This window comes from Cololabis saira, chromosome 13 (genome assembly GCF_033807715.1).
Source record: "Cololabis saira isolate AMF1-May2022 chromosome 13, fColSai1.1, whole genome shotgun sequence".
Lineage (NCBI taxonomy): Eukaryota > Metazoa > Chordata > Actinopteri > Beloniformes > Belonidae > Cololabis > Cololabis saira.
This window is the reverse complement of record NC_084599.1, coordinates 24,989,849-25,013,596: the sequence shown is the minus strand read 5'-3', so window position 1 is coordinate 25,013,596 and position 23,748 is coordinate 24,989,849. Positions and strand designations below refer to the sequence as shown.

Below are 23,748 nucleotides of genomic sequence, written 5' to 3'. Positions count from 1 at the left end.
GTTTTGATGTATTTGATGTAAGCCTAGTGGATATTTAAAGCTTACAGAAGGCTGCATTTAACTGCTGCTATGTCATTCCTGCAGTATTTCTGCAGGTGTTTTGGTCAGTGCTAATATTTGTAATATATTATATTATTTGTAATCAGCACAAATTATCTGTCCAAATGATAAAATCCACCATCCCCCCTGATTTTATTTTACAACTCGAGTACTGGTCATAATGACTCAAACAACTAAAATGTTGCGTCATGGCTGCAGATATAGGATGTAGAGGAATAAACCAGCAACGTGCTGTGGTGACATAAGGCACGCCGAATACCCGGCAGCCAATCAGAGCCGTCCACTGCGTGTTGATGAGCGCTGATTGGTCGAGAGCGGAGGCTTACCAGCCCCCGTTCAATAGTATTTCCCTTTACCATATATCGTAATGCGAACTCATTCCGAGGGCACTCTTTACCCTGCACTTGAAGGAGCACACGGACATGGCTCAAACGAACAAAAAAGATGTACGGGGGGACGTGTTCGACGGTTTCCGCACGGCCTTTAAATCCTTTGCTACTGAGGCCATACACGTAGGTCAAGAGCCGGAGCAGTGGAACTCCATGGCTGTGGTTCCGCCGATTTCTCTGTCCACCACCTTCAAGCAGGACTCTCCCGGAAAGCACGCTGTAAGTACCGGCAGCCTGACATGGCCTGTTTCCTGAGCCTGTTTCCTGAGCCTGTTTCCTGAGCCTGCAGCTGAGGAGGTGGCAGCCAGCCGGCACAACACACGTGCTGGTAATAGATCTTATAAAGGCTGATTTATGGTTCCGCGTTACACCGACGCAGAGCCATCGCCGTAGGGTACGGCGTAGGCGCTGCGTCGATTTAACGCAGAACCATAATTCAGGCTTCAGTCCATGGGCCAGACCAGATATCAGCACCACTCAAGGTGACAAAACTTGCTTATATTTTTTGAAAATATCCATGTCTATAGATGATATTGTGGTATGATGACCCTTCTTGAGTGACAGCTGTAACATAGTTATCAGCTCATGAAGTTACCCACCACCTCCAGAAAATTACATTTTAGATATTTTTTATTTATTTATTTTTATCCTTATTTTCTTACACTAGTCAGTAGCTTATGTTGCTACAATGTTTTTATTGTCTTGTTTTGATTGTTTTTGTTTTTTTATTTTTATTTATTTTTATTTATATATTTTTTTATTATGTTTGCATAATGTTATGTTCGCATGTGTTAGCTAGTCATATTTAAGGAGAGGAGGTGAGAGTTTATAAGTTTTACTTCTTCTCACTCCCTTTCGAATATGTACTTTGTTATGTCTCATGACGATTGTCTTATTTCTTTCTTTTTTTATATGATTCATATTCGAAATAAACACTACTACTACTACTACTACATATCCTGGTTTAGACTCAAGTACAGGATATCTGTCAATGTTTCACAATATTGTCTTTGGTATCATTTTAAAGGGGACCTTTTAAGCATCCATTTCAAGCTAAGATGTGAATCTTTCTGACCAACATAGAGGTCACTACAGCTCTTTAAACTATAAACACACATTTTTACAACATTTTTCATCTAAATGATATACTATATTTTAGCTCTTTGCCATCTAGGAACAACAGAGACACAAAATACAAAAACTGGAATACTCACAGGAACATAAGGATTCAGGAAATGTATCACATCTTAGCTTGAATGAATGCTTCAAAGGTCCCCTTTTAAAATTATACCAAAGACAATATTGTGAAACATTGACAGATATCCTTTACATGAGTCTAAACCAGGATATGCACCAGCATCTAAAATGTAATTTTCTGAAGGGGGTGGGTAACTTCATGAGCTGATAACTAGGATACAGCTGCCACTCAGGAAGGGTTATAATACCAGAATATCATCTACAGACATAGATATTTTCAAAAATTATAAGCAAGTTTTGTCACCTTGAGTCGTATTGACAAGTGAAATTTTGGGCTCTGACTATGAAGTGAGTTACAAATGATCCCAGCTGATGGGTTTTTGTCTTTAGGATTGTTTTATAACTTACATTTTTATTATGTTTTCACATGTAAATAAACAAAACAATACTGCAAACAAGTTACAGATTAGAATAACTATAATAGTAACATTAACAAACTGTTTGGAGATGATCCTCTATTCAGTCCACTGTTCCATTCGGCATTTGTTCAGTTGGTGTCACGTCTCATGTAAGTATTCCATTTTTCCCAGTTTCCCATAAAAAAAAAAACCATCAGACTTAAACTGGTGACTAGTTTTCAAATACATTCTCTTTGTTCCTTAAAAGATATGTCAATTTTTCCATAACACAGATTTCCTGGACAATTTCCAACCACTGTTCCCGTTTACATTACATACATATTTACATTGAGCCAGTTTCTTGTGACTGCTTTTTTACTTGCTGCAAGTAACACTTTAGTCAAAGTACAGATCTTCTCTTGTTACAACCTTTCCAATATTCCCAAGATACATCACTGGGCAAGTATTTGGGATTTCATATCCCAAAACATTTTTTTACTACTAAATTTACATTTTGCCAGTATATCTTAATTTTTGTACAGTTCCAGAAGATGTGTGCATGGTCTGCCTCCACATTCCCGCACAGTTTAGGATTGTTTTAGACTGTAATAATAACCCCTAGACATTATTTGCACAGATTCAGCAATGTGTTAGGAGTTCTATAGAGATAGAGATAACTATAGTGCGATTTCCCATTTAAAAAAAACATCAAACTTAAACTGGTGACTAGTTGTAAAATCATCACAGAAAAAGAAAATGGCAATCCATTCACCGAATGGATGACTGTGTCATACACCGATGCTACTGTCAAATGTAAAAATATAATAAACTACAGCTGTAGTTGACCTTTTGAAATGTGGAACTGTTTTAAAAGTGAAGGCCTGTTTTGACTGTTGGGGAATGACCCTGAGGACAAATCTGAGACAAGACTAAGCCCAGCCAGTGTACAAGGACACTCCTTAATTCCTGTCAATGATTATATAGGTGATTCCCAAACGGTTTTAAAATTACAGGTTAGATACTAGGCTGCCAAAAAGACAGAAAATAGTAATAAGGTCTCATTTAAGGCATGCGGTTCGCAGCATTCATGCCCTTTTTTCAAAAGTGAAGACAATTTGCTGATGTTTTTGTCACATGTCTTTGACATTATTTGGTCAGAAATACCACAGAGATACAGTACAAAAACCCCCATTCAACTGTCTTTCCACTCTATTCATACCTGCTGGGTTTGGGAGTTGGAGTGGGTCCCCTCCACTCCCCTCTTCTGTTGGATGTGCCTCTTTTGAAATCAACGTTTCAGCTCATCGCTGTTCACCTTCTAAGTACAGCAAGTGTGGCGCAATGAAAGTCAGGTTGAGATAAAAATGAGAAAGTTGAGTAATTCTGCTCAGCTCTAGGTTGTGATGTCAGAGTCACCCACTGAATGGTACATTATGTAGACTTTAAGAGGCTCCAAAAAAGTGTATAATTTGTGGTATTTTGAGATTTTTGAGTTGTTAGTCATCCCAGACACCCAAGCATATGGCCAAGATCAGAAAAGTTTATTACGGATCTGTTATTCAGTTGTAAAGCACTCATAAACACAAATGCCAAACCTCCTGAACCAGTCTTATCCAATCGTTCCAATTGTTCTTACAACAGTTGATTGTCTCCCATGTGCTTTCAACGTGTGATTTTAGCTAATTGCTTCAAACTAGTAAACTATTTGCACAAACCAAAAGTCTTCTAACCTGAGAGAGGCAGGAAGTCTACATATGTTGCAGATAACTGTAGCAGAAAAACTCAATGGAGCAGGTGGCTTTTCCCACACACTATCAAGTACAGAAAAACCTCTTTGAACAGCTACTTGTGCTAAATGTACTGCTTAAGGCAATTTGCCCCCATTGCATTTGACCCGTTTCGATAATGAACCTCTGGAAAAATTCAAAAGCTGTTCTGTGATGCACTCAAATTTTCTGATCTCCCATTAATGTGTCTCGGCAGCAGGAAGACATTGCCTTGATGTATGTCTTTATAGACAAAACTAGTTTTATTCAGTCTTGTGTACTTGGACATTTTATAAAGAGCATACATTAATGCTTACCTTATGTGATTGCTGCAGTTCAGTAGAGGTACTGATGGTGTTGTTGGAGTTAAAATTCCTGTGTTTTCATACTTAGTGTTTACATATTTGGGCAGGTTGTCTGTCAAATAAATGTCTTCTCTTGACTGAAATGCTCAAAAAATCCCCCCCCCCCCCCTTTTCCCCTCTCTCCCAGGGTTTTGAGTACAGCCGGAGTGGAAACCCTACTAGAAACTGCCTCGAGAAGGCTGTGTCGGCACTGGATGGAGCAAAGTACTGTAAGTATTCCGCGGAGACAGAATAGATTTAACATTTAACAATCCACTAATAAATGATCCTCCAACAATCCCTGTGTTTTGTCCCCACAGCCTTCGCCCTTGCTTCAGGACTGGCAGCCACAGTCACCATCACTCACTTGCTGAAATCCGGTGATGGGATCGTCTGTATGGATGACGTGTACGGAGGTGAGGCCTCTCTGTCGCTCAAGGAGCTTCTGGATGTTTCCCCACATTCAACATGCTTTTTCTGTCATGATCCATATACATTTGTTTAGACTGTGAAAGCAGAATGTGATTGGCGGTAACACAATTTTGATCTCTTTTTTTTTTTTTTTTTTTAAGGAACAAATCGATACTTTCAAAAAATCGCATGTGACTTTGGGCTGGAAATATCTTTTGCTGACTGCACTAAACCAGAGCTGCTCAAGGCTGCCCTGAAGCCAAACACAAAAGTAGGTCAAGCAAAAAATAGAACAAGGATGAAGATGAAAGTGTTGCGTTGTTAATATCATTTTGTACTTGTGCTGTGCTTTTTTCTGTTTGCTCTGGGTGTCTTGTTGTTGTTGGCACTAACCATAAGTCGTTACCGTGAGTCAGCATTTTGTGTAACGACAAAGGTAAATGTAGGTGTTTGCTTCATCTTAGACTCTCACCTTCTCCTACACATGCTGCTATAGTGAAATGCTTGCTTGCTTGTGTAGATGGTGTGGATCGAAACGCCAACCAACCCTACCATGAAGGTGGTTGACATCAAGGCCTGCTCCGAGTTGGTGCACCTACACAGCAAAGACATCGTGGTGGTCGTGGACAACACTTTCATGTCGGCCTATTTCCAGGTGAGACTGAACGATGCACATTTCACGGCCTTTTGATTTTGAAACAGCAGTTTGATGGTTTCCTGCAATCAAATACCAGTTCATGTGGAAAGGCCTCATTAAATGATTAACCGCTGTGTTTGTCTTGTTCACCCTCAGCGCCCCTTGGCTTTGGGAGCTGATATCTGCATGTATTCAGCCACCAAATATATGAATGGTATGTTATGTACAGATTCTTTTTTTTTTTCTAGTCAAAATTTGATGTAAATATTGTGGAAAAACGGTCAGAATATTCTATGGTACAAAAATTACAGTGTGAAACTACTACCTAAAAAAAAAAGTAAAATTGCATGAAAAGTACGAAAAAAAATAATTCAGAAAATGCACTCAGAATTAGTCATGCAATAATATAAAATCTGCATTTATCTATATCAGCAATTGGTAGTAATGAAACACAAATATTGTTTGAATTGTTAATAAAGAAAAATTCTAAAATGGTCTTTAAGTTCAAATTGATTGAATGTTTTCTTTGTCCAATAAACATCTCAAACCTCTTAACGAAATACATTTAAGCTGAACTGCTTAAATACTGCTTTTAAGAGCGTGTAAAATTAGGTCAGTCGGCCATAATACACTACAGTCTTGTTTAATGTGTAAGCAGTGGGGGAAAAAAGTAGAACAAAAAAAGTGATTTAGAATAAGCAAGTTAGAAAAAAGTGACCTGTTAGATCTGTGCCTTTTTTGAAAAAAATTACTTTTACAAAGATCTTTATTTTTTCAAGAGTGATTTTTACACTTTCAACAACAGCTCTTTTTCAAGTGGGCGTGGTGAAAAATACCCAGGAAATTTGGTCATCAAACAAGTTGTTGTCATTAAACTTCGCTGGTTCTTTTTATTTTGTCATTTATCAGCTGATAAATGACGAGTCACACACCATCATGTGAAACTGTAATTAAAGCGAAAGATTTAGCCGAAACATGTTGGGTAAAGAACAACCTAAAATACCTTGTCTGAGATAAAAGAACCAGCAAAGTTTAATTGTAAACCCAAGACAAAATTAACTTTATTCAATTATTAAGTTGTCATTATTCTCGAAATGAAGGAAAATTCAGAAGAAAAAACAAATTAATTCAAAATATTCAAATTTTGAGCTCATGGCCTTGAAAAACTATAATGACACATTTCCTCCTCCAGCATGAAGTACAGTATTTGTTTTGGGCTGCTCATGATGTTCATTTCTTGGCAGGTCACAGCGATGTGGTGATGGGCCTGGTCTCGGTGAACAGAGAGGATCTGAATGAACGGCTGAAGTTTCTGCAGAACGGTGAGCAAATTCATTGTAAACACACAAGTAACATAGGTGGTACAAATTAATTGTATGGTAAAACTGTTCCCTCTACATTTGTTAAATGTTCTTCTTGCTGTCTCAATGTTTGATGAATTGAAGCTGACCTACATTTATCTAGTAAACAACCAGCACAAGCTACTGAGACCAAAGCTCTGAACCGGTTTAAACCTTTTCAGTGGCAAGTGATTGTTCCCGCTTCTGGGGTTTTCCTGATCTGGGTTTTGGCAGGATTTATTTGTAATATCTTTGTGTGCTCTCTCTTTTTTTTTTTTTTTTTTTCTCTCAATACGATCGTGACTCTCTTCAGCACTGGGTGGTGTACCGTCTCCCTTTGACTGCTACCTGGTCAACCGTGGACTGAAGACGCTACACCTGCGGATGGAGCGGCACTTCAAGAACGCCATGGCTGCTGCCAAGTTTCTGGAGGCCGATCCCAGGGTGGAGCGTGTCATATTCCCAGGTTAAACACGATTTCAGTCCATAAAACACCACAATTAGTCAGCACATTTAATGTCCACTTCATTAGAAAAACTTAGTGTGACGAAGCGCAGTCACGAAGAGCAGTCCATATACAAAACACAGCATTAAAACTCTAGACGTACATAATAACGTCTGACATTCAAGCAAAAGATTATCGGGTGCACACGTTATCCGCACTAGAGTTTAAAGCGCCACCTACCTTTGATCTCTGGGTGTTGCCGCTTCCACCGGCCAATACGAGCGGCTCAACGCCAGTCCTTAAAACAGCTGGTTTATTTTTGTTTATTGCATTTATTTTTCAATTGTATAGACCTGTGTGCTTATTGTATTGAGATGATAACGATGAATGAGATTTATATGATTTTTCTTTTCTTGATAAAACAGTAAAGTTGAGTGTATTGAACGAATAAATCATGTTTATTCATTTACCTAAGGGGAAGGGCTTACCATACTGTATATAAGAGGCTGCCAGAAAAGACTAGAACTGGAACCGGTTTGGTGGAAAAACCGGTTCCAGGGCTGGTTATGAGCCAGCGCTGACTTTGGAACCGGGTTTTCTGTTCCCACTGACAAAGAACCGGCTCCAGGCCAGAAAAAAAAACAGTTCCAAGGTAGCACCAAGCCTTAGTTTGGCTAGAGGAAAGAACTACTTACATAAGCGGGGGGGGACAGAGTTGTAAAGACAAAGCAATAGCAAGACTGCGAGGTGGCGCCATTTCCAAATAATTGCCGTGTGCTGAAAAAAAAAAAGTTTGATGATGACACAGATATTGGATCTGCCATTATGATCGCAGCCATAGATATACGTAGTAAAGACATTTACCGTACTATGTATTAGTGTCCGACCAATCAGCCTTTTTTTCGATTATTTCGATCACCGATTAGGGGGAAATCAAAAAGGCCGATATCAGCCGGTACGATTATTACCATTTTTTACCTTTTTGGGAGAAAACAAATTTCAATACAAGAATTAATTTAAATGAATGGTGAGCAATTTATTGCTTTAACTAGGAAGGACAGCAATATTCACTTCGCATGGCTCACACATCAAAAGTGCAAATTATGGAACATCAAACAAAACAAGCAGCATTTCAGTTATTAAAAATAACATTAAGTGAATTTTCTCTTTACATAAAATAAAAAAGCTGCCTATAAAAAATAACAAATTAAGAGGAATAACAGCCTCAATTTTAGAACAGTCAGGCACAATACTCCCAATTCCCAGACCCAAACCACAGCAAGTGCCTACTTGGAGGTAGTAACAGTAAGCTAACTAGTACACATGACAAACAACCAAACAGTATAGGTTGTGAAAATGGCTACACAGGTTGTTTTTTTAAGTGCAAATATTTACTTAAGTTTACTTAAGTTTGAGCATGTTGAACATTCTTAATACAAAAACAAAAAAATGCAGTATTTCAGTAAATTTCTTAATTTTTCTTAAAAAAAAAAAAAAAAAAAAAAACGAAATTATTTATTTTCGATTTTTTTTGGGGGGGGGGGGGGGCCGATACCGATTATGAATATCGAATTCGATAATCGGCCACGGCCGATTATCGGTCGCCCACTACTATGTATATCTATGAACCTGAGCTATGGAAAAACAAAGCAGTTCTCAGTTGAAACCCGCCACCAACAACAAATCGCCTTGCCTTAATTTTTATTGCAAAACATGAACCCTGTCCGACTTAGTGCATAGAATGTAGTTACCAGAATCAGTGCAAGTCCAAACAGGACTCATGAACAAAGCTTTCATCTTCTCACATGTAGGGAGTTAACCTTCAACGCCTTTTAATCAGGATTATTCCCTCATGTTTAGTCTGGTGTTCTTGCCAGTAAATACGCAAAGGCCTTGCTCTTCCATTTTGTAATGTCAGTAGAGTTTGCTAATTATTCACAACTGTTGGCTCCCAGATGTCAAACCCATCCCCTTATGCCTCTAATGCCATGCCTTTTTTTTTCTTCATTAGTGCAATGATATCTGCAACTTTATGTTTATCTGTCCATGCATTGTTACTTTAAAGATTCTCTGCTTACTTATAGTTGGCTGTTTTATTAATTCACAAAAATGATGGGATATTAATTACCAATAAGTTGAAAAAGATTCTGTACATCAAGCAGTTAGTAAGCAGTTAATTTAAACTTGAGTTTAGATGTAATATAAGATAACACTGAGGACTGAGAACAATGAGGATCGTTGCTCGTCTTTAGTTTTCCCAAAATCATGACAGGTAGTTAGAAGAACAGGTTAGCAAGCAGATGAAATGTTATTCGACCCGTTTGGTGTGATGGTAAGGTATTAGCAGAGGAAAAATAAAAATGCTGCATTCCAGGATGGTAGCTTTATCCCATCTTAACATGGATGTTGGTCAGATCTGAACCAGGCATCTCGTCATCTTCAAATCCCCCGTGGATTTTGCTGAGAGATCTGTCTGGGGTGAATAGTTATGCAGGAAGACCGTGTTGTGGTTTAATAAAGTCAATCTTTGAAACTGCATGGTCAAAGTCACTGTTGTTTTTTTGGACTGGCACCCGGTGACACACTCTTGCTCTTTTTGAGTGAGCACGCCAAGTCTGCCGATTACCAAAGTCACTGCTTAAACAGCTGAAGTTAGTAATACAGTTGGGGGGAAACGCATCATAAACTGAGTTTTAGTCTCTCCTCTACAAGGGGCCCACATATTACTGCAATCAAAGTTACTGATATATATTTGCTTATTTTTGTTCTCTTTATCGTTTTTTTTTTTTAGGACTTTTGAGGTAGTTTGAGTCAGTTTAATGCTAATGAAATATAGAAATATAGAAAGTAAAGGTCCACAAAGGTTGAAGTGTTTCAAATGTGTATCTGTTTTTCGTTTTTTTTTCCCTAAGCAAGGCTTGTCAATAAAGTATTTGTGTGTTTTGCTTCGACAGACACACCTTCTTTCCTGGATTACTTTTCAGTGAATTGTATTAACTGGTTTTTCGTGTTTTTCCTCCTCTCAACACAGGTCTGCCCTCCCACCCACAGTACGAGGTGGTGAGGAAACAATGCACCGGCTGTCCGGGGATGATCACCTTCTACATTAAGGGGAAACTTGAACATGCCAATACTTTCCTCAGCAACCTTAAGGTCACTTGGCTTATAACTTCATTTAATGATGTTTTCTTTTTCTGGTTAGTCTTAATAAAGAGTAATGCGAGGCTATGAGACATTGTCCTACGTAACTGGATCAGAGCGTATGAGGGGGGAAAAACCTCAGTGTACAATTAAGTTACAGTTTAGTGATGAAGTACCACCTGCAGGCCAGATGTGGTGGTAGGTCAGGGCTTTCCTGAGTGCTTGTGTGTATGTAACAGGGATAGCTGTGATGGTGTTACTGTGAATGGATGAGTAAAAACACATTGTGAAGCACTTTGTATACAGAAATGAGTTTTAAAAGCAGTTTTAAATTCTGTTGAGATTTTTGATTTTGGTTTTATCCCAATTTTGACTACATTGTTTTGAGCAACTTTATTTACTTTGATCCCCCTCTTGTCAGTGTAGTTTGCAATAGATTCAGGGTTAACTTGTCACAAGAAAGCGTGATTATATGTAGATGTACATGATATCTTCATATGCCTGCTGGAATGACCTGTATAAACAAATGTAAGAAAAAAAAAATATGATGCAATGGCCTTAGTAGTTTCAGCATCTGATGAGTCATCTTCTTCTTTTTCTTGATGCTCAATGTTTCTTTTCTTATATTTTTTGTTGTACCCTTCACTGTTTTGTGTGATTCTGTAGACAATTTTTGTGATTTCACTTCCTGTCCTGCTTTCTTTATTCTTATTCTTTCCAGATGTTCTGTGTAGCAGAAAGTCTTGGTGGTTATGAGAGTTTAGCAGAACATCCGTAAGTAATCCTGAAGAGTTTTACAATTTTTCTTTAAATGTAGTAATAATAATAATTAATGATGATAATAATAATAAGACTACACTGTGAGCTAAAGTGCAGGTCAATAACAATATATAAATCACCACAAGGGGGCAGCAGAGACCAATAAGAAATCCTTTAAACCTGACTTTAATTTAGATACATTATTTCCATTATGTAGGCTCTGATTGCTACTTGAACCTCAGGATGTTTTTCTGTATTCAACTCATAAATAAACAGCACTATGTCTGTCATAATTTAGGGCGATTATGACCCATGCGTCGGTGCCAGAAAAGGAGAGGACTGTTCTTGGGATCAGTGACACACTGATCCGCCTCTCTGTTGGCCTGGAGGATGAATCAGACGTCATTGAAGACCTGAACCAGGCGCTGAATGCTGCTGTAAGTATCAGACGGTGTCAAGTAAATATGAATTGTTCAAACAGCGACATAATGAGCACAGGAGTTAGTTCTCCCTCTGAGTGACAAGAACAAAATGTACTCCTTTTCTTCCTAATAATAAAATTCTGGTTGACTATTAATAGGAAACTCGTGTTTTTGAATGTTGACTATTAACTTTTATTGGAAATGTTTTGTCTGGTATAACTATTAAATTTGAGTTTATGTACCAGTGACTTGTAATCTAACAGTAGCGAGCAAGAGTTCCTGTAGAGTCTCAAATTTTAAGGCGAGGGTGTGACTGTAAAGCAAACTACAATATTATGTCGTGATCCCAGAGCTCTGTGGAAACGAATGTGACTTGACAACCTTCAATTAAACTGGAACTGGTGATATTAAGATGTGTAATACCCACTGAAGGAGTTACCAGTCACTTGTTTATTTCAAACAAGCTCACATTGTTTTCAGTCAGTACGATGAAGGTGAGACCAGTCGGGCTTGGGGAGGTGGCGGTGTTATTATGGCTACTTTTGTAGAGAGCCAGGACAGAAGGGGTTGAAGACCAGGACTGAGTTAAATTGGCACAGAAACCTCCTCTCTCTGCTGCATGTTTGGATCCATCATGTCATGTATCTGTGCTGTAGTCGGTACAATTTTTCCATTTGCACTGACTGTGAAAAGCCCTGTTTTATCTAGAGAGAAAAAAAAAGGAAAAAAGTTATTTTAAAAGTGTTCAAGTTATGCCAAGACCCTCGTGCTCCAGTGAAACAACTCAACGGTTGATTCATTAGCTTCTTGCTTTTCCTTGTGGGGAAAAAAACCCCAAAGTATTTCTGCTGGTAAGACAGTTGGCTCATCAGAGGTGCAGCAGGATCCTCTTCCAAGTTTAATTTTTTCCTCACCGTCACTCAGATTAGTTAGGCCGTGTCCTTTCACACATTTTATCCTCAACCGACTGACGTCAGCATCTGACATGTCATTACAGTTCTGCCTCTGCCCCGACAGGAGGTTTAATCGGACTCATTACTGGATTAAATCCTTGTTACTGTGGTCTGAGTGGGAAGTCTGAATGTTTTGTACTAGAAATGGTTGCATTAAGAGAGGAACAAAACTGCAAAATGAAGCCACCAGAACCCTGCAGGTCATTTAAAACCAGTCTGTCCCACGTTGGTTGAGATTTTGGCACCTTTACACTGGATTAACTGAGCTTTAGTGTTCTGGTTTTGGATGACTTGCTACTCATTCCCACCTGTTGATGACAATACCACCAGGGTGGAATTTAAATTTCCCAAACCCTTCTTCCTACCTCATTCATCTGTGTCCTACAAAGTAGTCTGAACCTCCTCTCTGCAGCATTCGGATAATGCTGCTTTCTAATGACTATCTTTAGTAAGTGGAAATTAAATAGAGACAAATATCTCTAATGACTGCGTGTGCTCCCAGGAAAAGCCACCTCAGACGGGCGTAGCTGTTAATTGGAGAGGACAGCAGGTCAAGTGTCCTCAATTCAAGTGGTAGATTTGAATTCCAAGCTGGGCTTTTGTTTATCATCTGGAACCCTCAAAAGGTGTCTTTGTGATGAAACTGGAATACAATGCTGGGTTTCCAGTGTCTTTTATTTGCTTGACCGTATCTGTACGTGTCCTGATAATCTGCCTTTGGCTGTTATTGAATACAATCTTGTGCCCAACTTCACCTCATCATTCAGTTTCCTTCTGCTCCAAGGAAATGCGCATGTTTTTAGATAAACCACAGAAATCTATTATCTGTAAATGTATCAAGTATTGATCTCACCAGTTATTTTTTTTCTTTTTTTGTCTTCAATAGCATCCTCAGAAGATCTGATGTGTCTGCAGGGCGGTTTGCAGATGGAGGTTGTTGTTGTTGTAGTGATGCGTAAAGGAAGTACCTGAAGCCTTAAACAGCTGACGATCAGCCCATCGTACCTCAGTACAGCGAAGGCCTCCTGTAAGGGAACAATTTGTTCTATTAAAAATACAAATCAGGCTATCTGTGAATAATTGACACAATTTTTACATGAGAATCTTGTATTGCTTTTTACTAGAGCAACACTTTGAATTTAATTTATCTTATGCTGATTTGCTTCTTTGTTCACATGTTTGTTTTTTGTTTTATGTATTCTTTGAAGCTTGATCGGGGAAATGTTTCACTCAAGAGTAAACAAGTTTACAGAGAAAACAAAATGTTGAAAAAAACAGCAATATTTTGTTGGTACAAGTATAATCTGTAATGGAAATATTTCATTATATCCAATTGTAAAACTAGCTTAGTGATTATGTAGAACACATCTTGAGCACATGCTGCCACCTAGTGGCCAAACGTTGAACGTTTCAGGATTGTACATCCTAAGATTTAAATAAATGACAACCAACTTTAAAAAAGAAAACAGAGTATAAGCTTTGTTTGGCTTGAATCTTGGGCTTCTCCATGTGTGAGAACTGTATTTGTAAAAATGTATGAGACTGAATTACCAAAAAAAAATGTGGGAGGATTTGGTATGCACGTGCCTTATTTGGAGCAGTACTGTTCAGCTATAAGGGACTTCTCTTAAAGTAATAAGTGCAGGTTGTTGCAGCTGAATTCCTCTGAGGAATGTTTGAAGAGCTACAGATGTGTGTTCCTTTTTTTTTTTTTAAGTCAGCATTTTATCCAATGAGAAATGCACCGCCTTTTCTCTTATTTCCCAGATCATAACTCTTTATTTTTATTTTGGGTTTTATGCATTTGTTAATGTTACTGGTTAATCCATTAAAATCTGTTTGCAGAACAATATGCTGCATCTCTTGTTTGTTTCCAACTGTATACATGGTGTGATTTGCTAGTTTGGTATCAGAAACAAGCCAGGGTTTATTGGAACTTGACATTTCTGTTTGCTGGGAGTCTAAAATGGATTTTACATCTCTGAGGAGCGTCTGCAGGGGCTGCTCATTTCACTCTCTCATCTCTCAAAACTCAATTTGATTGTCAATTTGTTGGTCCCTTAATTGAGCAAATGTCATGCAGCCTGAGAGCTTCATGAAACGATGCTATGGTAGTTTGGTGTTTCAGAAAGTGGTGGAAGTGGAAACGGAGGAGTGAGAGGGGCTGCTGAGGTGTTTGAGATTCAGCTACCAACCAGCACCTCTGCCCTGACTGCAAGTAGATTAGTTACAGTGTGTGTTCAGATTTTTGTGCAAGACATCATCATTCAGCTGCTGTTTTCACTTTCATCCCCTTGGCCACAGGCTTTTTTTTTGAAAAAGCATGCCTCTATCTATAAGATTGGTCTCAAACATGAAATAAGCAAAAAAGAAGAAGAAAAAAAACAACACAATAAATATAATGCAAGTTGTCCTCTCCGGGAGGCTTTTGGTTGGTCATCATAACACATATTATTGTTTACAGCACAATGCTTTGGGCTATCACATGTTTAGAAAAATCTTGCAATATCCAAATATTGTCCGTTCGGTTTCTTGCACCACCCATTGCCATTACATCTGAAGTCGGAGATGACAGAGTTGGCATCACTGGCACTGCCCTGCGTGCCACTTTTTTAGCATAAAAAATAAACTGATTTAGGTTTTCTGACATCAAATGCAAACAGCTTGGCTTGTCATTCTAGTCAGTCTGTGGGTTTGTGTTTCCAAAGTGAATTATAGCTAAAAGGATGAAAGGTATTTTTTTCACCTCAGATGAATTGAATTTATGCCATTAAATATACATCACTCTGTGGTTTTAGATGCAATTATGAGATGAAGCATTTATTAAATCTGTGACCTTCACTGGTTCATATCGGTCCACGAAAACCTCAGGAAGGCGGTTCGTCCAACCCGGGAGTGGCCCAACGCACCGCCCCCCTCAAAATCACATCATTTTTACATTTCTTTTAAAATGAATGATTGAAATAATATATATTGATGCAGCTGATTTTTTTTTTTTAACAAAATCAGACTCTAAGCTATGTGGATCAGATGTGTCTCAGATGTTTTATATTTTCTGCCAGCATGGGCCTTCTGACTCTGCACAAGGTAGACAGATGTATTCACCTCTATGGTGCTGGTTATTAGTCATTTGAATTGTTTAAACAAAATTAACTGTGATGTTTGGGTCAGTGTTAGGGTTCTTAACGTGCCCAATAATATGCCAAAAACATTCTGGTTAACACACATACATTGGTTGAAAATGCATAATATTTTAAAATTGGACTAAATTTGACCTTCTGCTTTCACACAAACAAGTGTAGTTATGTAACAATCAACGAAATGCTTCCAAACGATTGTTTAAGCTCCCAAGTCACTACTCAAGACACGTAGCACCAAAGCCCAGAAGTCTCTGGTTCTGCATAATCACCTAATCAATTCTTGCTCAATGAGGATTTAGTGATACAAACCCCTGCTGGTGATGAGATATTTCTGAAACTATTTTTGTAGCCCGTCTGTTCACCACATGGCTGACAAGACCACAGCCTGTCTGCGAAAAGATGAAAAAGTTTCATGCATTCTTCCTCCGAAAGGCTTCAATTCCTGAGAGATTTTTTCTTTCTTTTTTAAATAGTAAGACACTGCTCTCCTTAAGTGTTTTTGCAGGTTTTCAGCCATGATTAGGTTGCACTGACATATTTAAACATAAAGAAATATAACAACCCAGTCTAACAGTTATACAATTCAAGGGCTATTATTGTAACCCCTCTACGTTTTTGCACTTTGGACCAACGTAGGTGAGGTTATGTGAGACTGGGTTGAATATAAAGAACATAATAAGTTAACGTACTCCTCTCCTCACCAAGGACACATAAAATGAGCCCTGCAGATGTAATTTTAGTTGTGACAATCATTCATTGAACAATAATTAGAATGTCTGACAGGTCTGAGTCACCGTTCTGCTCCCAAACTATCAGTTTGGAAGAGAGAAAGAACATGATTACTCCTGTATTGATTTTGAATAACGGCAATTATGCTGCTGTTCTGGGAAAACCAGAAGTGGCACCAATCATTGATCTTGTAAATGGTTAGTTCTGTGAACTCACTGATGGATACAACTGAACTGCAACAGAAATCTGTAAAAAAATATTTTTTTTATCAATTTTGTCTCCACCTTTGTAATTAGGCTGCCAGTCAGTGAATGTCTTTTTAAATCACTGTTGCTATTATCAATAATGATGTGAAGGCTGGAAGGAAAAAAAAAAACAACCAAAATTAAAGAGCATACAGGGCAAACAGGAAATTAAATGTGGGTAAATAAACATTTAGAGGCCAAGTATTTTGGGGTGGACGTGGCGGGATGGAGGTTGCCACATCTCGCCAACATCACTGCTTCATAAATCAATGTCATTTCCTGAAAATATACAATTTTTCTCTACCGTTTTCAGTAAAGCTCTTATTCAAGGTCAGGGTCCTATAGGCTGCATTTGCTTGCATTTAAAAAAAATGATCAGGACTGCGAAAGAAAAGGTCACATGTCAGAAAATTGCTCGCCATGCACAATAAAACTGTGCTTATGCATGCAGCGTTTGGTGGCAACCTCTTTCCATTTTGTGCACAATGTTCCTCAGTGAATTTTAGAGCCAGCTCCAACTAACATATCAGGGTAAGATTACCAACCATCGCCTCCTTTCTGCATTTAATAAATAAAGATTGACAGTTTAAATTCTTTTTTTTATTGAGTTCCAATAGAAAACTGTTTTGATTTGATCCAAATAGAGCAGTCCTTCTCTCCCGATTTGAGTCAACAAACTCATCGACCTGACCTCAAGACTGTGTGGTCCAAAGCTGTAAAAGCACCACAGAATAAAACTTTTTCGCATTCTCACATGCCAGCAGGATGCCAGCAGAATAAACCACAGCAAATAAGTGCTGCGAGTCAGCTTGAAGCTGCCCTACACGAAAGAAAGATAGCCAAAAAATACACATGAATCCTTCCAAGAGTGGCTCTGTGGCAGCAGAACCCACACAGCTGCAGACTGATCCAGGTGACTGCTGCTCATCAACATCAACTAAATGTCTCAGGCGGCAGAAACCCAGTGAATAAGAGGAGAGAGGGGAGGAACCATCATAGAAGGAGAAGGAGAGGCCTCTATACGTCATGTACCACAAACAGTTACAGTGCAGGTTGTTGAAATGGGATGGGCTTGTGTTGAATATGTTACATTATATCTACCTTTGACTTGCAAAGAAATGGAGAGTTTTTTCTGACCATGTTATTAATATTTCTATAGTTGTTTTTCATGGAGAAAGGTAAATCATCAGTTTCCTTTTGTAACCAGTCACTCACGTGAAAGGTGGAAGAAAAAGCTATGACATGAATCAGGGCTTGAGACATATATTTAAATACTGGCCTCCTTTTCTCTGCGACTGACAGTTTTTAATTAAGTGGATTTGTAGCTTCATGCTGCATGACCTGCAAGTCCTGGACAGCTCATTGTCTTGTGGTTAGAATGCACCTGCACTCAAAGCAGGAACATCACAAGAGTGTGAACACACCATGCAAAAAAAGAGAAGAGGAAAACATGTCACAAATGATACCTCAAAGGTGAGGCATGCTACTTGCATAAAAACATACAGTGAGTGAATCAATCCTGAACCTGGTTTTTGTTTTCTGCTTAGACTCCATCTGCTGGTTGTATGGTAGCTATGCGTTTTCCAATATTTTGATGTTTGTTACATTAGAAGGAAGAAAAAACCGTGTCTGGAATTGGGAAACAAGTCATTTATTTTAACATGGAGAAGGATGCATGCAGGTTCAGTAGGAAAGAATATTTTTCCCAGCCATGACCCCGTAGAGAGAAGACGTATTACATTTTTGAGCAGGAGGTGGGTTGTACTGAACATCAATCTGATGTTTCATTTGTTTCCCAGAAATCCTTGTCAGTGCCGTCATGGTCATAACCTGAAAAATATTTCAGCCGGAACTTATTCAGTGAACTGCATATACCCCCCCCCCCAAATGTCCTCAGAGATGAGACAGTACAGCAAACTGTCGTGACTCGCAGCTGACGGAGCAACACACAACCAAACACAGAGAAATAACACAAATATTATGGCTCGTGTTTTGATAAAGATGACAGCTCTGGAGGTCTTCAGGGAAAAAAAAAAGTTTTTGGTATTAGTTTATTGTACTCTACAACAGTATGTTCTGGTAAAGTGGTAGACATGCATAATAAAGATTTACAAACGTCAGAAAATGGGATATGAGTCATGCGTTCCATGAAAACCCTGAAGATGTGATTCGTATTTTTTCTGAGCAGAAGAGTGGATGAAAATTGGATGTAGATTCAAATGTTTTGTTCCAGGAGCACAGTGATAGTTATTTTATTGTGGGAACCAATGAGAGCATCTGGATCTGCACCAAACATTTGCACTAAATGTTACCGTTTTCTGTTTTACTTCTGCTTTAAGAGTTTAAAAATGTTTTGCTATATTATCAGAACTTAACAGATGAACACTAGTAGCTTGAAAAATAATGTATAACCCCCCCCAAAACCTGTGTGGGTCAAGGATGATCAACACTAGACTGTGTTAGAAATACTTTGCTGTGAGAAGATGAGGGGTTTTGAAGTATCCAACCAGCATTTATATTTCGGTTTGTCTCCAGGTTCTGCAGTGGATTTTGGTTTGCCCAGACAGCAAGGGACATTTATTTACCTGGATTTTGGATTTTAGGTGGGACCCAACAGATTCATTTTTTTCATTTGGGATATGTGATGCCAAAATTACACAATTTGCCCATTCCGTACTTCATTCACATTTGGTGCACTTTTATTCCTCATGGGCCCTGTTCTTCACACAGGCTTCCCATTTTGTGGTCAATAATAATGAAACCATGAGGCATCATTGTAATTTGCCCATTTCAAGCCTAAGACTGCCCTGTACCCAAATAGCCACTTTTAATCCACAGGATGCGGGGCCCACAAGACCTGGCTGGAATACAGATCAGATTCAGGATTCACAAGACTTGCCACCCCCTCAGTTAATGATGTCCGCTGTCTCTGCCAGTTGTGTAGCCCCACTGTTGCTCTGTTATCTAAGTCATTATTGCAATGGCCTGTCATTGGTTGCTGTCTTGAGGGCAGAGTCTCTGCAAACAACAACACCACAGCACTTCCAGTGAATCACAAGACATGGTTGAGGGAAATTACCTTTGCACATCCATGTGTGTCCTTTTCTTTTTTCTTCTCTAATTTGGCTATATTTTGTGCACAATAGATGCGTGTATAGAAACAGACCCACCACAGTAGTCCACCCTTTCCCTTCAGAGACGGTGTAAACTCCAAGCATCTTAATCTGTCCAAATATAAAATTACCCCCTTTGAACATTATTTCTGATGGTTTGCAGTCTCTAACATATTGACGTGATTTTTGCCACACATTACTACTTTTTATGATTGATGTGTAAAATCAGCAATAAAGTAAAGAACGGAGCATAAACAGCTTTCTTTAACTATTCTCCCTGCTCTTCATGCCTAAAGGAGGCAGTGATCTTTATTGTTAAGATGCATCAAATGGAGTCCTTCCTCACACTCCTTTCCTCCGTCTTTCATGTGTAAATCAGGTGGTGCAGTTTTTGTCCTGGTCTTACCATGGCTCCATGAAATCATCTCTGATGAAGAAGCTTCCTTTAGAGTGCTCCAAGACTTTATAGAGAAGGACTAGTCTGTTGTGCTCACAGTGTGTATATACCGGTATACATTTTTCACAGACATAATTCATCTAAATGTAGGCTTGGCTCCTGAGCTCTGTAAAACACAATAAAACCACAAAAGTGTGCTGCATGTGTCCTTTCTGGATTGTAGGTGAGTCTTCAATCAGATAAGCAGAAAAAAGAGGGAAGTTGGGGATAATAAAGTGTTTTGTTTTTTTCTTTTTAACTAAATGTCGCCAAATGTGCAAGGTAAGCTAATAAATAACTGTAGGAAGCACATTAATGTATTAGCACATTGTGTTTATGTGTGAATAATTAATGATCAAACAAACTTACACGTACTCACCAAGAATGGAGACTGTACCTTTAGGAACTGCATCCTCTGTGAAATTTTAATCTTTTATCAGCTCTACTGGTTACCATAGTTACCACAGCTGGAAGATTCAGGTTTTACATGAACTCATGGCCATCTTTGCAGAGTACCATCTGTCCATTTCGCAAAAACTCCTCATAGTGACTCCCAAACCCCGCCATCATGCGTGAAAAATACAAAAGGTAAAGGTCAAATATTAAAAGTCCTTTTGCAAAAACTCTAAATGCAAAAAAGTCAACTCGTTGACAAACAAGTAGATATTAAAAGCACAATGTTGTTTTCTGTTAACACACCCACCTGGCTACACAGTGGAGAAGCAGAACATGTATTAATAAAAGGTTTGAGGAGAAGTGTTTCTGGAAAATGATGAGTGAAGGCAGAAGAAAAGTATTTGAATCATCTGTTGTGACCTTCACATTCACCTCCACACACACATGCCCAACACAAGAGGGAGATTCTGAACCAGGTAGTTAAGGCATGATGTCTCACATCAGCAATAAAAACACTACAAATGAAACAGCTTCTAAAAGAATGTTCTCTCAAGTAAAAGGGAATAAATCAATGCACTGAAGAGAAATAGACTTTATGCATGCTTCATAATCTTCTGCTCATCTGTCACGTTTACTGTAAACACGTCATGTTTTAAATGACTGCACAGTAACTAACAGACATTTCAGTCCATTGGCTGGTTTAACATGATATTTTCACCCTTACATCAGTCTATCCTGAGTGCTTACTGGAGCAGATTATTCACACACAAGACAGTTATTGACTGACTTTCTGCCTCAGAAGATTTTTAAAATGTTTTTCTTTTTTTTGAAAATCTAACTCTTAACTCTGCAAAATTCCACATTGCCATTCTAGACATGTGGAAAGGGCAAGTCTCTTGTTTTGACATTTAAGAAGCTCTTTTTTCTTCTTCTCCTTCTTTAACGTCTGGCTCCTCTGAAAAGGGATCAGGGATCCATTTTTCTTTTTCTTAAGAGGAATACATTGTGGTAGACAGACCGAATTAAACTAAGTGATAATCTAAACTGTCAAAAACATTTTCATCCAAAGGTGACTTTTGGAACAAAGTAAAAAAGACTTTGGCAATTTACAGCAAACTCTTAGTGTGACATCATCAGTTGCTCATTACTACCTTTAACTTTGCACACTTAGACTAATGGAACTGGCTTAGAGTCAATAAAATCATAATTTTGCAGGATCCACAACAATGACTATAGCAAAACTCCAACATTTAATTTCCATTTTATGCATTTGAATAAACTCAGTAAGTTTGGAGCTGTGTGACATTGCTACCCATGGTTTGGTTTGGTGAATGAGATGTGTGTGTGACAGATAAGCAGCAGGCACGGACCTGCTCTCACACTCTGGCCACTCACAACTCTGCCAGCTGCTGAGTGAAGCTGCAGATTTATTGCGTCCTTGTGTCTTCTTCAGACTCCTTTTATGGGTTAGTTCTTCATAAAAAATAAGTGCATACATAAATAGACACGTCAATGTGATTTAAGATCAGCTGAATCAACGAGCTTAATCCCTGACTGAGGAAAAGAGAAGAGAGAGAAAAATATCTATTCAGGCATAAAATCAAAGCACATAAAAATACTTTAAAAAGGGCACATTTTCTGAAATTAACAATGAACTCTTTCATGAAGCAGCCTCCTCCAAGCACCACTTGGTTTTTGGTTTTTTCTTTTTAATGGACTTAATGGGACACTTTCACTTTATTATCCCAGCTTTGTGATTGTTCATCTTTTTGTAATGATTTTTTTCTGTATTAAAGTAGGCCACCGACCTCTATCTTTTGGACCCCACAGCCTCTTTCTCATTTACATACAACATTTTGAAGTGACTGCCAGTTTAAAAACTCCAATATAATGCAACCCTCTAACTTTGTTTCTGTTATTTAGCGAGCTGTTTCATATTTACGGTGTATTGTGACAACCCAAATCGAGATCGGAGCAGAAATGCCCTGCCCCATCTTTAATCTCAACCCAGCTTTACATCGTACTTAATTTAGTTTACCTTGGATGCCGGTGACACAAAGCAGTGTGACAGATCTTAAAAAACGGAAACTCCTCAGGGGAAGGATGTGGAGTAAAGATGAGTGTCTCACTCCACCTCCTCCTTAAAACCAGCTGCTGTGAAATGAGTGTGCACATATTCAGGAAGCTGTCGTATTGCATCTCTGTGCTATTTTGACTGAAGAATGTCACAAAATCTGTGGTCTTCTCAGCCTCGATCGAAGGACGTAAAATCACCTAAAGCTGGGCTTAATAATGACAAACAACAACGCAAAATAAACTTCAATGCCAGGGAGCTGTGAAGGTTGTTTGATGGTGTCGGTGATGATGCTCAAGTTACCTCCACAATGAAAAACGTCTCATGTGCTGCACGCTCCACATTAACCTTGTGATCTTGATAAATTAATGTTCTTCACGCAGCTTTTTAGTATGTCGGTGTAATATGCAAACTTGTTTTTTTTTTGTTTTGTTTTTTTTGTTTGAGAAGAACACCCCATTAACATTGCATTTTCAATCTCGACCACATTTGGCATCAAGAATTTACTATTGCGTTAAGAGGACTTCATATTCTCCTGTGGGCGGTGGAGCAGAGAGGAGAGCTTGTAATAGGTTTGAGGAAGCATATTTATGGGGGATTCGCTTCACAAAGTGCTCCGAGACACTATAAGAGTGTAATAAATAGCCAACAGGTTCTTCTTTCCCCTTTACTTTGTGTCAAAACTCAGTCGTTATGCTGTAACAGATCATAAAATTAGGCTACATTAAGTCAAATTGTGTAGTAAATTCTTGTCGGGGAAAGTAAAGCTTCAAGTCCAAATGTAGAGCCTGCCAGTTGTTCTCTCTATTACTTTGGTCAATATTATATAGGGAAAATAATTTCACATCCAGGTATCTCTGGAAGCCTATGCCTTTTTTTTTTTACATTATGAAAAATCACAGAGTAAATACATGTGGCTGGTGCTCCTGAAAACAAAGGAGATGAAGGTCGATCAGGTGAATTCATAAATCATTTATCAGGCGGGTTATGAAAGAACAAATGGAAGTTTTGCCAACAAGCAAACCTTCGAGTGGCTCTAGTGTTATCACAGAATGCAGATGTTTTCTATCCACTGTGTACATAAAAACAACAAGAAAAAGAAACAAAAAGAGAAAGAAACAGCTTTGAGATGAAATGAAAAGTGAAAGTCCAGCCAGGCATAACAGTAAATCGTGCCCATGTACTCCCCATGTACACTTTTAAACATGTACTTTGCAGCCGGTCTTTTAAAGATTGCATGTCAAAAACTCTTTATTTTATCATTTGTCTTCAGCATCTTATAAGGCAGTAATGCAATACAAGCAAAACCACAAACTATGGACATAAAAAATGACCTTGAAGATGCATAATCAA

At 38.5% G+C, this 23,748-nt stretch overlaps 1 protein-coding gene across 1 annotated transcript; it reads left to right on the top strand.

The window, feature by feature from the left end:
- Window positions 1–426: 426 nt before the first annotated feature.
- LOC133458491 (cystathionine gamma-lyase-like) lies at window positions 427–14,112 on the top strand. Its single transcript, XM_061738435.1, has 12 exons — window positions 427–668; window positions 4,303–4,384; window positions 4,475–4,570; window positions 4,727–4,836; window positions 5,086–5,220; window positions 5,359–5,416; window positions 6,447–6,524; window positions 6,856–7,008; window positions 10,019–10,140; window positions 10,850–10,902; window positions 11,186–11,324; window positions 13,149–14,112. Exons 1-12 carry the CDS (start codon window positions 483–485, stop codon window positions 13,164–13,166), a joined length of 1,230 nt encoding a protein of 409 aa, XP_061594419.1. The 5' UTR covers window positions 427–482; the 3' UTR covers window positions 13,167–14,112.
- Window positions 14,113–23,748: the final 9,636 nt, after the last annotated feature.